This window comes from Periophthalmus magnuspinnatus, unplaced genomic scaffold (assembly GCF_009829125.3).
Source record: "Periophthalmus magnuspinnatus isolate fPerMag1 unplaced genomic scaffold, fPerMag1.2.pri scaffold_70_arrow_ctg1, whole genome shotgun sequence".
NCBI classification, from domain to species: Eukaryota; Metazoa; Chordata; class Actinopteri; order Gobiiformes; family Gobiidae; genus Periophthalmus; species Periophthalmus magnuspinnatus.
In genome coordinates, this window is record NW_022986789.1 from 70,105 (window position 1) to 86,283 (window position 16,179).

General features: G+C 47.8%; 1 protein-coding gene across 1 annotated transcript in view; it reads left to right on the forward strand.

Moving 5' to 3' along the window:
* Positions 1–3,509: 3,509 nt before the first annotated feature.
* The window catches only part of LOC117393643 (copine-4-like), a 35,300-nt gene continuing 22,630 nt past the window's right edge, over positions 3,510–16,179 (forward strand). The window contains 5 exon segments of the mRNA XM_055232489.1: positions 3,510–3,593; positions 3,846–3,935; positions 8,883–8,972; positions 13,589–13,687; positions 14,402–14,488. Of these exon segments, the coding sequence (XP_055088464.1) occupies positions 3,510–3,593; positions 3,846–3,935; positions 8,883–8,972; positions 13,589–13,687; positions 14,402–14,488 (450 nt within the window).

Here is a 16,179-nt window from a genome sequence, read left to right on the forward strand (position 1 = left end):
AGTAGTAGTAGTAATAACACAGGATTATGTGGTGGTAGTAGGATTGTTGTTGTATTCTTGCAGTAGTTGTAGCACCAATAGTAGTAGTAATAGTAGCAGCAGTAGTTGTAGTAATAGTAGCACTAGCAGCAATAGTAACAGCAGTCGTGTTTTGCGGTGGTAGTAATAGTACGTGTACAGAATTACTGTGGGGAAGTAGTGTTATTGTAGTACAGTAGTATTGGAGTATAGTAGCATTTTAGTTCAGTCTAAACCGGGTCTAAACCAGGTCTAAACCAGGACTGAATCCATACACTGTATAAAGAAGGGACTAAGTGTGATGTCACCCACAGTGTTTCGGCTCAAAATGAAGCTCATCAAGACTTGCCTTCCTAGTGGCTAATTTGGAGCCCAGTTCCAAATTTGGAATTCCAACCACAAGTATCACATCTGTTGCTAATGCTAGCGAGAGCAACCTTGGGGAAAGAAGGCTCCAGATTAGTCTGTTATTAAAGTTCATTTCTTTATTTAGGGGACAAATTTGTAAAATAAAAACCCTAGGATCATGTAGAGCGGGTTAAAACCACATTTTAAGACCAAAATGACTAGTCTGACAGCAGCAGTTATTGAAGCCGATGGAGCCAAATTGCGGCCATGATCACGTCCTGTTTGGAACACGGCAGCTAACAGGTTAGCCCTGTCCATATATATATATATATATATATATATATATATATATATATATATATATATATATATATATATGGACAGGGCTAACCTGTTAGCTGCCGTGTTCCAAACAGGACGTGATCATGGCCGCAATTTGGCTCCATCGGCTTCAATAACTGCTGCTGTCAGACTAGTCATTTTGGTCTTAAAATGTTGGTTTTAACCCGCTCTACATGATCCTAGGGTTTTTATTTTACAAATTTGTCCCTAAATAAAGAAATGAACTTTAATAACAGACTAATCTGGAGCCTTCTTTCCCCAAGGTTGCTCTCGCTAGCATTAGCAACAGATGTGATACTTGTGGTTGGAATTCCAAATTTGGAACTGGGCTCCAAATTAGCCACTAGGAAGGCAAGTCTTGATGAGCTTCATTTTGAGCCGAACACTGTGGGTGACATCACACTTAGTCCACTTCTTTATACAGTGTATGGATTCAGTCCTGGTTTAGACCTGGTTTAGACCCGGTTTAGACTGAACTAAAATGCTACTATACTCCAATACTACTGTACTACAATAACACTACTTCCCCCACAGTAATTCTGTACACGTACTATTACTACCACCGCAAAACACGACTGCTGTTACTATTGCTGCTAGTGCTACTATTACTACAACTACTGCTGCTACTATTACTACTACTATTGGTGCTACAACTACTGCAAGAATACAACAACAATCCTACTACCACCACAATAATCCTGTGTTATTACTACTACTACTAGTACTACTACCACATTACTGCTGTACTAAAATGCTTTTTATGATGATTGTTACTACTACTGCTGCTACTGCTGGAATACTACAATACTACTACTACTACTACCACCACAATAATTGTGTGCTTCTACTACTATACTACTACTACCACCACCACAATATACTGTACTACAAAACTGCACTACAGTAAGATTTCTACCACTACAATCATTCATAACTCTGTTCTACTACTGTTACTACCACCACAAATTGATACTTCTACTACTATACTACTACTACTACTGCTACAACTGCTACTACTACCACTACTACTACTATTACTGCCACTGCTGCTTCTGCTGCTCCTACTATACTGCCGCTGCAGCTACAACTGCTGCTGCTACTACTACTACTGCTGCTACAAGTACTCCAGGAGTACTAAATACTACTACCACCATAATAATCGTGCGCTATACTACTATACTACTACCAAAAATACTACAGTAGTACAATGCTTTTATGACTACTGCTTACTACTACTTATACTACTACTACTGCTGCTGCAACAATTACAACAAACTACTACTACTACCACTTACACCGCTACTACTGCAGTACTACACCCTGTAGCTCTTGTGCATGTATCCTGATGCCCTTCCTTGTGTCATCATCATTTCTCAGAATCAATAAATGGATGAGAAACAGTGGGAGTTATTTTCTCATGGTGAATCTGTCTTTGACACAGATAAGCTTCACATTCTGATCATTTGAAACCGCTGTATTGATCGAAAGATGGAAGAGTAGAAACAGTCTATATGTATTACATACTATACTATACTTGTTCTGATACAGCTCAAGATCATTTTAAAGATATTCAGGAAAGGCTCATTTCTGTCCTGTGAATGGGACTTTTTAGGATCGATACCTGCAAACAATGTGGATCTAGTTTCGATACTAGTATAATTAATCTAGGAACTCTAGTATGATTTTTTTCCTTCAAAAGTCTTTTTATTAAGCAGTAAGAGGTCAATGAAGAGTAAAATACTTGTAATAATGTAAACTTTTCCCCTTTTTTTCAAATAACATAAAAAGATTAACAAAATTACCCCACCGACACACATAAAACAACAAACTACAAACCAGCTGCACAAAACAGAAATGAGACATACATATAATATATATAAAATAATAATAATAATAATAATAATAATAATAATAATAATAATAATGTAAAATAATAATAATAATAATAATAATAATAATAATAATAGTAGAATATAATTTTAAAGCTACTCTATTCTATAGCATTTTTTGGCATAATCAGAGTATGCACAGATATGTGGGCGGGGATGGGGGATAGGTGAATATTGAAATTTTCTGAGCACTCAAGTCTTAAATACAGGAAAGTACAGGGTTACTCAAGCATGCATGGATCAATTCAAATACACTTATTAGTAAAGGTCCAATCACACCAGGACTGAACCAGGATGAAAAAAGGACAAAATCAAGGCAAGGCAAGTTTATTTGTATAGCACAATTTGTACACAAATCCAAAGTGCGTTACAGAATAAGAAAATCACAATACAACAAATCAAAACATAAATAATCACAAATAATCATCATAAAATGAACATTAAAGGAGAAAGGTGCAGCATAAAAACCTTTCAGTCATATGCACAGCTAAAAACTGTTTTAAGCCTGGGTTTAAACATTGTCAAAATAGAGGCCTGTTTCACAGCTTCAGGAAGATTATTCCAGGTTTTAGCTGCATAAAACTGGGTTTAATCCTGACTCTGGACACCAGCAGGAGGCTGGTCCTTGAAGTCCTCAGAGTGTGAGATGGTTCATATGGCACTAACAAATGAGAGATGTACTGTGGTGCTGGTCCATGGAGAGACTTGAACACAAGCAGAGCTGCTCTCAAGTCTATTCTCTAAATCACAGAAGCCAGTGCAGAGACCTGAGCACAGGACTTATGTGCTCGTAATTCCTATTTCTAGTCAGGACCCAAACAGCAGCATTCTGGATTGACTGCACCTGTCTTAACGCTCATTTGGAGAACCAGGACTAATCCAGGACTAAACCAGGACTCAACGAAGTCTGTGATGTTTCAGATTTCTGCAGAGGAGCTGACAGGAAATGATGACTACATTGAGCTGTCCTTCAGTGCCCGAAAACTGGACGACAAAGTGAGTAAGAAACAAACAAACAAAGAACACACCTACACACACAGAGACACGTGCACGTCCCACAGAGAGACATGCGCATACATACACATGCGCACACATACACATGCACACACATACACATACACATACTTGTTGGGGACTTTCCATTGATTTACATTCAATTCCTGGAGACAGATCCTAAGCTTAACCCAAACCCTAACCTAAACCTAACCCTAAATTTGACCTAACCTTGACTGAATCTGTCTTTTCTAGGACTTTTTCACCAAATCTGACCCTTTTCTGGACATTTACCGAATCAATGACGGACGCTACACTGCAGCTGGTCTACCGCACCGAGGTGAGGCCCGGTTTAGCCCTGGTTTAGTTCCTCATTTAAACCTTGTTTTGTTGTAACGGTGCGGGGTTAGGACCAAAGTATGCGGACTCAGAGCGGTGTTGACAGTGTTTATTTACAATTCTTAGTGAATCAAAGTCCTTAAACAGTTTCAGAGATAACACACACGAGGATCCAGGAAGCAGGAGCAGGCAGGACGGACGGAGAGCGGGTCGGGAACGGGAAGCCGGGACTGGAGTGAAGACGGAAGCGGGGACGAGACCAGGACAGACAGGGCCAGCGTATAGTCCAAGGCCAGAGACGCACAGCAGACGGGTTGATGACTCTTAAGATTTGAAATGGCCCCAGGAAACGGGGGGACAATTTGTGAGAATCAGGTCTTTAGCGGGATGTTTTGGCGGAAAGCCAAACCATTTGGCCTGGTTGGTATGCTGGCGCTGGGGACGCTGGTGGCGATCAGCCGCGGTCTTGGTACGCTCCCTGGTCCGAAGGAGGGCCGCCCTGGTCTTATTCCAGACCCGGCGACAGCGCCGGAGGTGATGCTGGACGGACGGTACGGCGAGGTCCTTCTCCTCCGTGGGAAAGAGCGGCGGCTGGTACCCTAGTGACGCCTGGAAGGGGGACAACCCGGTGGCCGAGCACACAAGGGAGTTATGCGCGTACTCGATCCAAGGCAGGTGTGAGCTCCAGGTTGCGGGGTTGGCGGAGACTGTGCATCTCAGGGCTGACTCTAGGTCCTGGTTGGCCCGCTCCGTCTGCCCATTGGACTGTGGGTGAAAGCCGGACGTGAGACTGACCGTGGCTCCCAAACTGTCGCAGAAGGCCCGCCATACTTGGGACGTGAACTGAGTCCCTCTGTCTGAGATGATGTCCACCGGGATGCCGTGAAGGCGGAAGACATGACTGGTGAGATGGTCGGCGGTCTCCTGGAGGGGGGAAGGCCCGTCACGAAATTCCACAGCAATGTGGGACCAAGGCCGACGAGGAACTGCGAGGGGATACAAGAGGTCCAGAAGGAGGTGAGTGGGATGGCCTTGGCCCGGGCACATACCTGGCAGGCTTGAGACAAAGGTCCGAGTGTCCGTATCCATAGTGGGGCCACCAGAAGTGTCTTTGAACAGAGACAGATTGCAGGCTAGCCCCGGGATGGCAGGCGAATCTGGAGGCTGTGGACCCACTGGAGGCACCTTGGGATCGGACAGGAGTCAGGGATAAATAATTTACCAGGTGGGCCGTTACCTGGGTCAGGATCACGGATCTGGGCCTCCCGGACGGTGTCCTCGATCTCCCAGTGAACCGCGGCGACCACGCAAGAGGGGGGATATGATCGTCTCTGCAGGGCCCGGGCTGTCCTCCAGGGTGAACTGACGGGAGAGGGCATCTGGTTTAATATTCCGGGAGCCAGAACGGTAGGTGATGATGAAGTTGAAGCGGTTGAAGAACAGAGACCAACGAGCCTGACGGGAGTTGAGTCGCTTGGCGGACTGGATGTACTCCAAGTTTTTATGGTCGGTCCAGACTACGAACGGCTGCTCGGCCCCTTCTAGCCAGTGGCGCCACTCCTCCAGGGCGAGTTTGATGGCCAAGAGTTCCCGGTCCCCCACTTCATAATTTGCCTCGGCCGAGGACAATCGACGGGAGAAGAAGGCGCAGGGACAGAGGCGATTGTTAGGCTCGAACCTCTGGGACAGCACGGCCCCCACTCCCGAATCGGAGGCGTCCACCTCCACAATAAATTGGCGCATAGGATCGGGCTGGTGCAGGATGGGAGCAGAAGTAAACAGCCGCTTGAGTCTTTCGAAGGCGGCTTGCGCTTCGGGGGACCAGGCAAACTGCAAAGAAGAAGAGGTTAGTTTAGTAAGGGGTGAGATAACCCTACTAAAATCCCGTATGAACTGTCTATAAAAATTTGCGAAGCCGATGAATCTCTGGAGTTGTTTGCGGCAGGTCGGGACGGGCCAATTCGTGACGGCCTGGATCTTCTCCGGATCGGCTTTTACTTGTCCCCGCCCCACTATGAAGCCTAAAAAACTGACCTCCTCAGCATGAAACTCGCATTTCTCGGCTTTAACAAATAGTTTATTTTCAAGGAGGCGCTGAAGAACCTGGCGGACATGATGCCGATGCTCCTGCGGAGACTTGGAGAAAATCAAAATATCGTCCAGGTAAACAAAAACAAAACGATTCAAAAAGTCCCTATCAGGGCTTGGAACACCGCAGGGGCGTTGGTAAGGCCAAAGGGCATGACCAGGTATTCAAAATGGCCCAAGGGGGTCTTAAAAGCCGTCTTCCACTCGTCGCCCTCCCTTATGCGCACCAGGTGATACGCGTTTCGTAGGTCCAACTTAGAGAAGATGGTGGCACCGTGGAGGGGCGTAAAGGCCGAGTCCAGTAGGGGGAGTGGGTATTTATTTTTAACAGTTATATTGTTCAACCCCCGATAGTCGATGCAGGGCCTTGTCCTTCTTGGCCACGAAGAAAAACCCCACCCCCACCGGGGAAGTAGACGGACGAATGATTCCAGCGGCCAGGGACCCACGGATATATTCCTCCATGGATTCTCGTTCAGGCCTCGACAAGTTGTATAGTCGGCTAGATGGCAACGGAGCACCCTGGCAGGAGGTCTATGGCACAGTCATACGGCCGGTGGGGAGGTAGGGAGAGTGCCCTACTTTTGCTGAACACCTCCCCGAGGTCGTGGTACTCCGCCGGAACCGAAGACAGGTTGGGGGTGTCCGGGGACGGGCCGACGACGGGACCGGGCCCCCCGGCGGGAGGCAGGGCGGACTGGAGGCAGTTGGAGGCACCCGGGACTCCACCCCGAGACGCTACCCCTGGCCCAATCAAAGACGGGGTTATGAGTTCGTAACCAGGGGTAGCCCAAAACCAGCGGAGAGGCGGAGGAGGACAGGACATGAAACCGCCGGGTCTCACGGTGGTTGCCGGACAGGACCACAGTGACCGGTTCCGTAATGTGAGTCACACGGCCCAAAAAACGTCCGTTGAGCCCCTGGGCGTTGAGGGGGAATTCCAGGGGTTCCAGGCAGATGCCGAGCTGCTCCGCGACTAGGGCATCAATAAAATCCTTCTCTGCCCCAGAATCGACAAGGGCTAAAACAGGTAAAGTTCCAGAACGTACACACAAGTTGGCACTGAGCCGCAGTCTATTGTTAGTATCTGGGATGTGAGACCCACCCACCAGTACTCCCAGCGCTACTGGTGGGCGCCCCCTTTTGGCCGAGCCGGACAGGTGGCCACGAAATGACCGCGTTCGCCGCAGTAGAGGCAGGCTTCCAGCCAGGCGGCGCCTCCTGTCGACCTGCATGGGCTCCTCTGGAGGTGACGGGGCAGCACGTGGCGCCGGCGAGGCTGGTGATCTGTGTCTCTCTCTCCGACGCATCCTTAGTCGGTTGTCTATCCGATTCGTGAGGGTGATGAGGGACCGTAAGTCGGAGGGCTCGTCACGGGAAACCAGTTCGTCTTTAAGCTGCTTGTTCAGACCCTGCCACAAAAACGGCCCGCAACGCGCTGTCCGTCCAGTCCAGCTCGGCAGCATGCGTCCAGAACTCGATCGTGTAATCCGCTACCGTCCTGGAGCCCTGGGTGAGAGTCAGCAGGCGGGAAGCCGCGTTGTCCTGGTAAAAGTGGATACGAACTCATTAAAATCCAAATTGTCCACAGGCGTGTTCATTAGACGAGCCTCAGCCCACTGGAGAGCTCTTCCTCGAAGTAATCCGCATATGTATCGAATCTTGGCGGCCCCAGAGTTAAAACCGAGTGGGGCACTGTTGGAAGACAAACTCACATTGGAACAGGAACCCCTGACAAAGGTGAGGCTGCCCAGAATACGGCTCCGGATCCGTGCCTCTCGGCTCCGGAGGGCGCGGCGGCCCCCCGGCTGCGGCGGGCGGGGTAACGAGGAGCGCGGCCATCTGGTGAGTGAGCTGCATCACTTGTTGGGACAACGACTGGTTCAGCTCCATCAGAGTCCGTATTGATTGTTCATGTTGTCCCAAGACCGCCTCCGGGAGAGCGCGCGCTTGCCGGCGCGCCTGGTCCGAGCCCGAGTCCGCTTGATCCATAGCTGGCCAGACCGTTCTGTTGTAACGGTGCGGGTTAGGACCAAAGTATGCGGACTCAGAGCGGGTTGACAGTGTTTATTTACAAGTCTTAGTGAATCAAAGTCTTAAACAGTTCAGATAACACACACGAGGATCCAGGAAGCAGGAGGCAGGCAGGACGGACGGAGAGAGCGGGTCGGGAACGGGAAGCCGGGACTGGAGTGAAGACGGAAGCGGGGATGGGCCAGCGTAGTCCAAGGAGCGGGACCCAGAGTAAGAACCAGGCGGAACGCCAGAGACCAAGACAGGCAGTGCAGAGTGGGATGACTGTACCGGAGTGTAGAGGCAGGTGCAGGAGCGGGCGAAGGCAGGAGTCTGGAAAGGTGGCAAAAATCCAAAATGAGAACAAGCAGGCGGGTAACAGGAATGCAAAAACAGAGCTGGAACATTCACGTTTTACACGCGGACGGTCTGGCTCCGAGTGTAGTCTGCCGAGTCTTCTTATGCGCCACCACAGGTGAGGGTGATTGCGCTAATGCGCTCCAGGTGTGAGCAGAAGGAGTCAGAGACTCCGCCCAGCTCCAGACAGACAGGTGAGGGAGGGGGAGAGAGAGTACAGGAGGGCAGCACAAACAGACATCATGACAGGTTTAGACCTGTTTTAGTCTTGATTTAGACCTGGTTTAGATCTGGTTTGGTCCTGGTTTAGTTGTGGTTTAATTCTGAAATATACCTGGTTTTAACCTGGTTTAGTCCTGATTTATACTCTTTTAGACCTGGTTTAGTCCTGATTAATACCCTTTTAGGCCTGGTTTAGTCCTGATTTAGACCTGGTTTAGTCCCGGTTAAGACCTGGCTTAGACCTGGTTGAGACCTGCTTTTCTTCTGTTTCAGACGGTGATGAATAATCTGAACCCGATCTGGAAGACTTTCAAGGTTTCTCTCAACTGTCTGTGTAGCGGAGACCATCACCGCAAACTACAGGTACTACTAATACTACTAATACTACTATTAGTACTATTACTACCACTATTATTACTACTAGTATGACTACTACTACTATGACGCTTCCTCTCTCTGCTCTTCATCCAAATACCAGTGGAAATGGTTAATAAAATTAATAGAAATAATAACAACACCACCACCAACAACAGCAACAACAACAACAACAACAACAACAACAACAACAACAACAACAATAATAATAATAATAATAATAATAATACGTGGAACGTGTCGTCGTCGCCCAACTCCAAACCCACCTCACCTCCAACAGTCTCTATGAACCCTTCCAGTCCAGCTTCCGTCCCAAACACAGCACCGAAACAGCTCTGCTCAAAGTCACAAATGACCTCCTCCTCTCCTCCGACTCCGGCCACCTCTCCATCCTCATCCTCTTGGACCTCACTGCAACCTTCAACACATCAGCCACTCCATCCTCCTTTCCCACCTCAAAAACTCACTCAACATCACCGGCTCTGCTCTCTTCTGGCTCCAGTCCTACCTTACGAACCGGCAACAGTTTTATCCACATCAACCATTGCTCCTCTTCCATAGCCCCCCTGCAGCATGGAGTCCCCCAAGGTTCCGGTGCTTGGTCCTCTCCTCTTCATTCTCTACATCCTCCCCCTTGGCAACATCATTCATCGTCACAGTCTCCGCTTTCACTGCTACGCTGACGACATCCAACTTTACATCTCCACACATCCATCAACCCCAGCATCCACTCCACTCTCACCCACTGCCTAACAGACATCAAAAACTGGATGAATCACAACTTCGTCAAACTAAATGACAAAACAGACTTCATCATCATCGGTCCACACAGCATCACCAAATTCTCACAACACTTTACCTGCACTTTGACAACACCACACTCTCTCCATCCCCCTCATCGCCTCTTAACCTCGGTGTGCTCCTCGACCCCACTCTTTCATTTGAACCCCACGTCATGCACATAACCCGAACTGCATTCCTTTCACCTCAAAAACATAGCCTGTCTCCGCCCATCACTCACCTTCTCTGCCGCTGAAACTCTCATCCACGCATTCATCACATCCAGAATCGATTACTGCAATAGCATCCTCTACGGTACACCATCCAAAACCCTCAATAGACTACAGTACATTCAGAACTCACCCGCTCACATGAACACATCACTCCTGTCCTCCACAAGCTCCACTGGCTTCCCATCCCTCAGCGCATCCACTTTAAAATCCCTCTCATCACATTCAAAGCACTCCACAACCTGGCCCCTCCTTACCTCACAGACCTGCTCCACCACCACACTCCATCTCGCCTCCTCCGCTCCTCCAGTTCCAACTTCCTGTCCCTGCACTGTAGGACCAAGCTCTGAACCTGGGGGGACAGAGCCTTCTCCATTGCTGCCCCCACCCTCTGGAACTCACTACCTAAACCCCTCCGTGACTGCTCTGACCTCCCACCTTCAAAAAAGAACTCAAACTTCACCTGTTTAAAATTGCTTTTAATGTTGATTTTATGTTGTATATTGTGTGATATTTTAATCTTCTATGTATTGTGAAACGTCTTTAAGTGTCTTGAAAATCTCTATATAAATAAAATGTATTATTACTATAATAATAATAATAATAATAATAATAATAATAACCTTTCTTTTTAACAACAATCAATAAGCGTTTGGAACTGAGGGCACTAATTGTTGAAGCTTTGCAAAAAAAAAAAAAATCGTTTCCCATTCTTGCTGATTGTCCAACCTCAGTTGCTCAGCAGTCCTGAGTCCTCTGTTGTCGTATTTTGCGCTTCATAATGCGTCACACATTTTAAATGGGAGACAGGTCTGGACTGCAGGCAGGCCAGTCTAGTACCCGCACTCTTTTACTACGAGCCTGCTGTTGTAACACGTGCAGAATCTGGCTTGGTATTGATCTTGCTGAAATAAGCAGGGATGTCCCTGAAAAAGATGTTGCTTGGATGGCAGCATATGTTGCTCCAAAACCTGTATGTACCTTTCAGTATTAATGGTGCCTTCACAGATGTGCAAGTTACCCATGCCATGGGCACTAACATACGGCCATATCATCACAGATTTTGACCTTTGCGCTGATAACAATCCAGATGGTCCTTTTCTTCTTTGGCCCGCAGGACACAACATCCATGATTTCCAAAAACAATTTGAAATGTGGACTTGTCAGATCACAGCACACTTTTCCACTTTGCATCAGTCCATCTCAGGTGAACTTGGGTGTTGGTGATATATGGCTTTCGTTTTTCATGGTAGTTTTAACTTTCACTTTGAGATGTAACGACAAACTGTGTTAACTGACAGTGGTTTCCTGAAGTGTTCCTGAGCCCACGCGGTAATATCCTTTACACATTCATATCTGTTTTTAATACAGTTGTCGTAGCGGCTGGGTTGGGGTGGACCAAAGACTCGGGACAGGTTTACAGTGTTTTATTTACAGTTAGTGAAAGATACAAACAATAGTCCAACAAGATACGCGGGCAGGGCGTGAGCGTGAGCGAAACCAAGGGTGCGCCGGGGGAAAGCCGAGACGAGAACAGGGATCCGCCAGGAGCGGGGCGCGTGGTACTGCCGGGGTCCTGGACGAGACAGGGAGGTGAAGGTAAGGAGTTGACAATGCCAGAGCTGAAGCGCTGAGTCAGGAACAGAGCCCGAAGCCAGGAGCTGGGAAGGTCAGGAGAACCGGAACCTGGGAGGCAGCAAACTCCAATTAGCATCAAAAAGAGCAAGAGACAAGAATGCAAAAAACGGAGCAGGTATAATCACGTTGACACGTGGACGATCTGGCACCGTGTCTTCTCCCAACTCCTCTTATCCATGGCAGGTGTGGTGATTAGCCAGATCGACAACAGGTGCGCGTGGGAGGAGCCGAGGGCTCCGCCCAGTTCCAGGTACAGACAGGTGAGGGAGGGGGAAGAGCACAGAGGGAGGCACAACAGGAACAAAAATACACGCGTCATGACAACAGTACCGCCTGAGGGATCCAAGGTCATGGGCATTCAGTGTTGGTTTTCGGCCTTGCCGCTTACGTGCAGAGATTTCTCTAGATTTTCTGAATCTTCTGATGATATTATGGACCATAGATGATAAAATCCCTAAATTCCTTGCAATTGTACATTGAGAAAAGTTCTTAGATTGTTGGACTGTTTGCTCACGCAGTTGTTCATAAAGTGGTGAACCTCGCCCCATCCTTGCTCATGAATAACAGCCCTTCGGGAATACTCCTTTTATACCCAATCATGACACTCACCTGTTTCCGATTAACATGTTCATCTGTGGAATGTTCCAAACAGGTGCATTCCTCAACTTTCCCATTCTTTTGTTGCCCCTGTCCCAGCTTTATTAGAATGTGTTGCAGGCATCAAATTGAAACTGCGTGAATATTTGCATAAAAACAATAAAGTTTATCAGTTTGGACATTAAATATCATGTCTTTGTAGTTCATTCAGTTCAATATAGGTTGAAAAGGATTTGCAGATCATTGTATTCTGTATTTTTTAAGTTTTACACAGCGTCCCAACTTAATTGGAATTGGGGTTGTAGGATTTTTAATTAATTAATTGGTAAATTCTTCTGTAAAATAAGTATTTGGTCACCTACAAACAAGCAAGATTTCTGGCTCTCATGGACCTGTAACTTCTTTAAGAGGCTCCTCTGTCCTCCACTCGTTACCTGTATTAAAGGAACCTGTTTGAACTGTCCACAAACAGTTTAACCAGCACTGAAATTGGACTAAAGCAAAACCCGAGCACGACTAAACCAGGGCTGAACCAGGACTTAAATCAGACCTATTCTGTAAAATGCTCTTTTATCCATTTCCTTTTTATCCATTTGTTCCTTCTCATTGAGCCTCTGAAGTTGTATTTGGAGTGATTCATGTTACGTTAGTGTAATCTTTAATCACTTACTTTCAAGATTCCATTTTGCCGATCTACCTCCATATTCACCTCCACTGGTGCACGTCCACTGTGACATACATGCCCACTGTAACGTGCACGCCCACTGTGATGTATGTGCCCACTGTGACATTGTGACATATGCGCTCACTGTGACGTACACGCCCACTGTGATGTATGTGCCCACTTTGACATTGTGACATACTCACTCACTGTGATGTACACGCCCACTGTGGCATACATGCCCACTGTGACATACACGCCCACTGTGACGTATGTGCCCACTGTGACATTGTGACATACATGCTCACTGTGACGTACAGCCCACTGTGACATACACGCCCACTGTGACATACACGCCCACTGTGACGTATGTGCCTACTGTGACATTGTGACATACATGCTCACTGTGACGTACACGCCCACTGTGATGTACACACCCACTGTGATGTACATGCCCACTGTGACGTACGCACCCACTGTGACATACATGCCCACTGTGACATACACGCCCACTGTGACGTAGGATTTAACAAACTGGAATCGTTCTGAATCTGATAAAAACCCAGATGTCTGAAACAAGACCTGGATGACTGAGGGGAATGGGAAGGGGAAAACACCAGTGGCAGAGTGGTTATCCTGTCTCCTCCCTCTCACCATGAGGTTGTAGTTTAGACTCCTGATCTTGTGTCTTGCTGCAGTGCACGGTCTGGGATTGGGACTCGAACGGGAAACACGATTACATTGGAGAGTTCGAGGCCACGTTCAACGAGATGAGAACTGCCAGCGAGGGCCGACAGGTAAGACCCTTTAGACCTATTTACTTCTGATTGAGTCCTGGTTCAGACCTGGTTTAGGTCCCTTTAGGACTCAGAGGTCCTTGGAGACCCTCTGAGTCTGGACTGTAATAAATCAGGACTAAACCAGGCTAAACCAGGCCTAAACCAGGCCTAAACCAGGACTAAACCAGGCCTAAACCAGGTCTAAACCAGATCTAAAGCAGGTATAAACCAGGTTTAAACCAGGTCTACAATGGGATTAAACCAGGACTGAACCAGTTTAAACCAGGTCTAAACAGGACTAAACCTGGGCTAAACCTGGATTGAACCAGGAATAAACCAGGACTATACTTTGACCAGGACTAAACTAGGACTAAACCAGGGCTGCAGCTGTATTATGGGGCTGCTGCATAAAAGTGTGCCCCTGAGGACTCATTATGAGCTGTCAGATGAATCCCGACTCCCACAATGAACTTGTGCAGATAAATGAGCTCAATTATGCTCCTGCACGAAGGGACAGCACCTGATGCACAGGGAGGATATCTGAAACACAGGGAGGAGAACTGACACACAGGGAGGGCATCTGATGTACAGGGAGAGCATCTGACATGACAGCCACCTAAGGAGGACATCTGACACATTGGAAGCAAGGGCATATGACACATAAAGAGAGAGGGCATCTGACACATAGGGAGGGCATCTGACTCATATTTAATGAATGTTTTTGTGTTCCAGGTGCAGTGGCCTTGTATCAACCACAAATATAAACTCAAGAAGAAAAACTACAAGAACTCAGGAATTGTCATCCTCAGTCAGTGCAAGGTCAGACCTGGTTTAGTCCTGGTTTAGTCCTGGATTAGTCCTGGTTTAGTCTGGGTTTAGTCCTGGTTTAGTCCTGGCTCAGTCCTGGCTCAGTCCTGGCTTAGTCCTGGCTTAGTCCTGGTTTAGTCCAGGTTTAGTCCAGGTTTAGTCTGGGTTTAGTCCTGATTTAGTCCTGGTTTAGTCCTGATTTATTCCAGGTGTAGTCCTGGCTTAGTCCTGGTTTAGTCCTGATTTAGTCCAGGTTTAGTCCAGGTTTAGTCTGGGTGTTGTAACGACTGGCAGAGGGACCAAAGAGACAGAACTTGGGGAACAGTTTAACAATGTTTATTTACAGTTTTTAAATGTGCAAATGAACGTAGGTGGATCAGATAGTTGAGAGCAGGGCTGTTTGCAGTAGTCCAGGAGTAGATCGTGGGAAGTGGGGTATGAGGACTACATTTCCGATTAGGCCTTTTTGAACTTTTCTGAGATGTTTTTCTTTCATTTTCAGAGACAAAAATCAAATCTGTAAATGTCAAATATTCAATCATTTCTGTCACAAAGGAAAAAACTCTTTTTTAAACCAAAGATTTGGTCAAACAACAAGAGGAATAGAAAAGTGTTCTGTTTATGTCAGACTCTCCTGCCGTTATCCAGTCTGCTCTCTCTTTTCCTCTCTCCCTCCTTTATTCAGATTGGTTTCATACTCTCTCTCCCTCTTTTCACTCTTTTTTTCCTCTTTTCTCTCTCTCTCATTACTTTCTCTTTCCTTTCCATCCATCCATCCATCCATTTTCTTCCGCTTATCCGGGGCCGGGTCGCGGGGGCAGCAGTCTAAGCATGGACTCCCAGACTTCCCTCACCCCGGACACGTCCTCCAGCTCCTCCGTGGGACCCCAAGGCGTTCCCAGGCCAGCCGAGAGACATAGTCCCTCCAGCGTGTCCTGGGTCTTCCCTGGGGCCTCCTCCCGGTGGGACATGCCCAGAACACCTCCCTAGGGAGGCGTCCAGGAGGCATCCTGAGCAGATGCCTGAGCCACCTCAGCTGGTTCCTCTCAACGTGTAGGAGCAGCGGCTCTACTCCGAGCTCCTCCTGTGTGACCGAGCTCCTCACCCTATCCCTAAGGGTGCGCCCGGCCACTCTGCGGAGGAAGCCCATTTCAGCCGCTTGTATCCGCGATCTTGTCCTTTCGGTCATTACCCAGAGCTCATGACCATAGGTGAGGGTAGGAACGTAGATTGACCGGTAAATCGAGAGTTCGCTTTCCGGCTCAGCTCCTTCTTTACCACAATGGACCGATACAGCGACCGCATCACTGCAGACGCTGCACCGATCCGCCTGTCAATCTCCCGCTCTATCTTTCCCTCACTCGTGAACAAGACCCCGAGATACTTGAACTCCTCCACTTGGGGCAGAGACTCACCACCCACCCGGAGAGAACAAACCACCTTTTTCCGGTCGAGAACCATGGCCTCGGATTTGGAGGAGCTGATTCTCATCCCAGCCGCTTCACACTCGGCTGCAAACCGCCCCAGTGCCTGCTGCAGGTCCTGGCTCGAAGAAGCCATCAGGACAACATCATCTGCAAACAGCAGAGATGAAATCCTGTGGTTCCCAAACCAGGCCCCCTCCGGCCCCTGGCTGCGCCTAGAAATTCTGTCCATAAATATAATGAACAGAACCGGTGACAAAGGGCAGCCCTGGCGGAGTC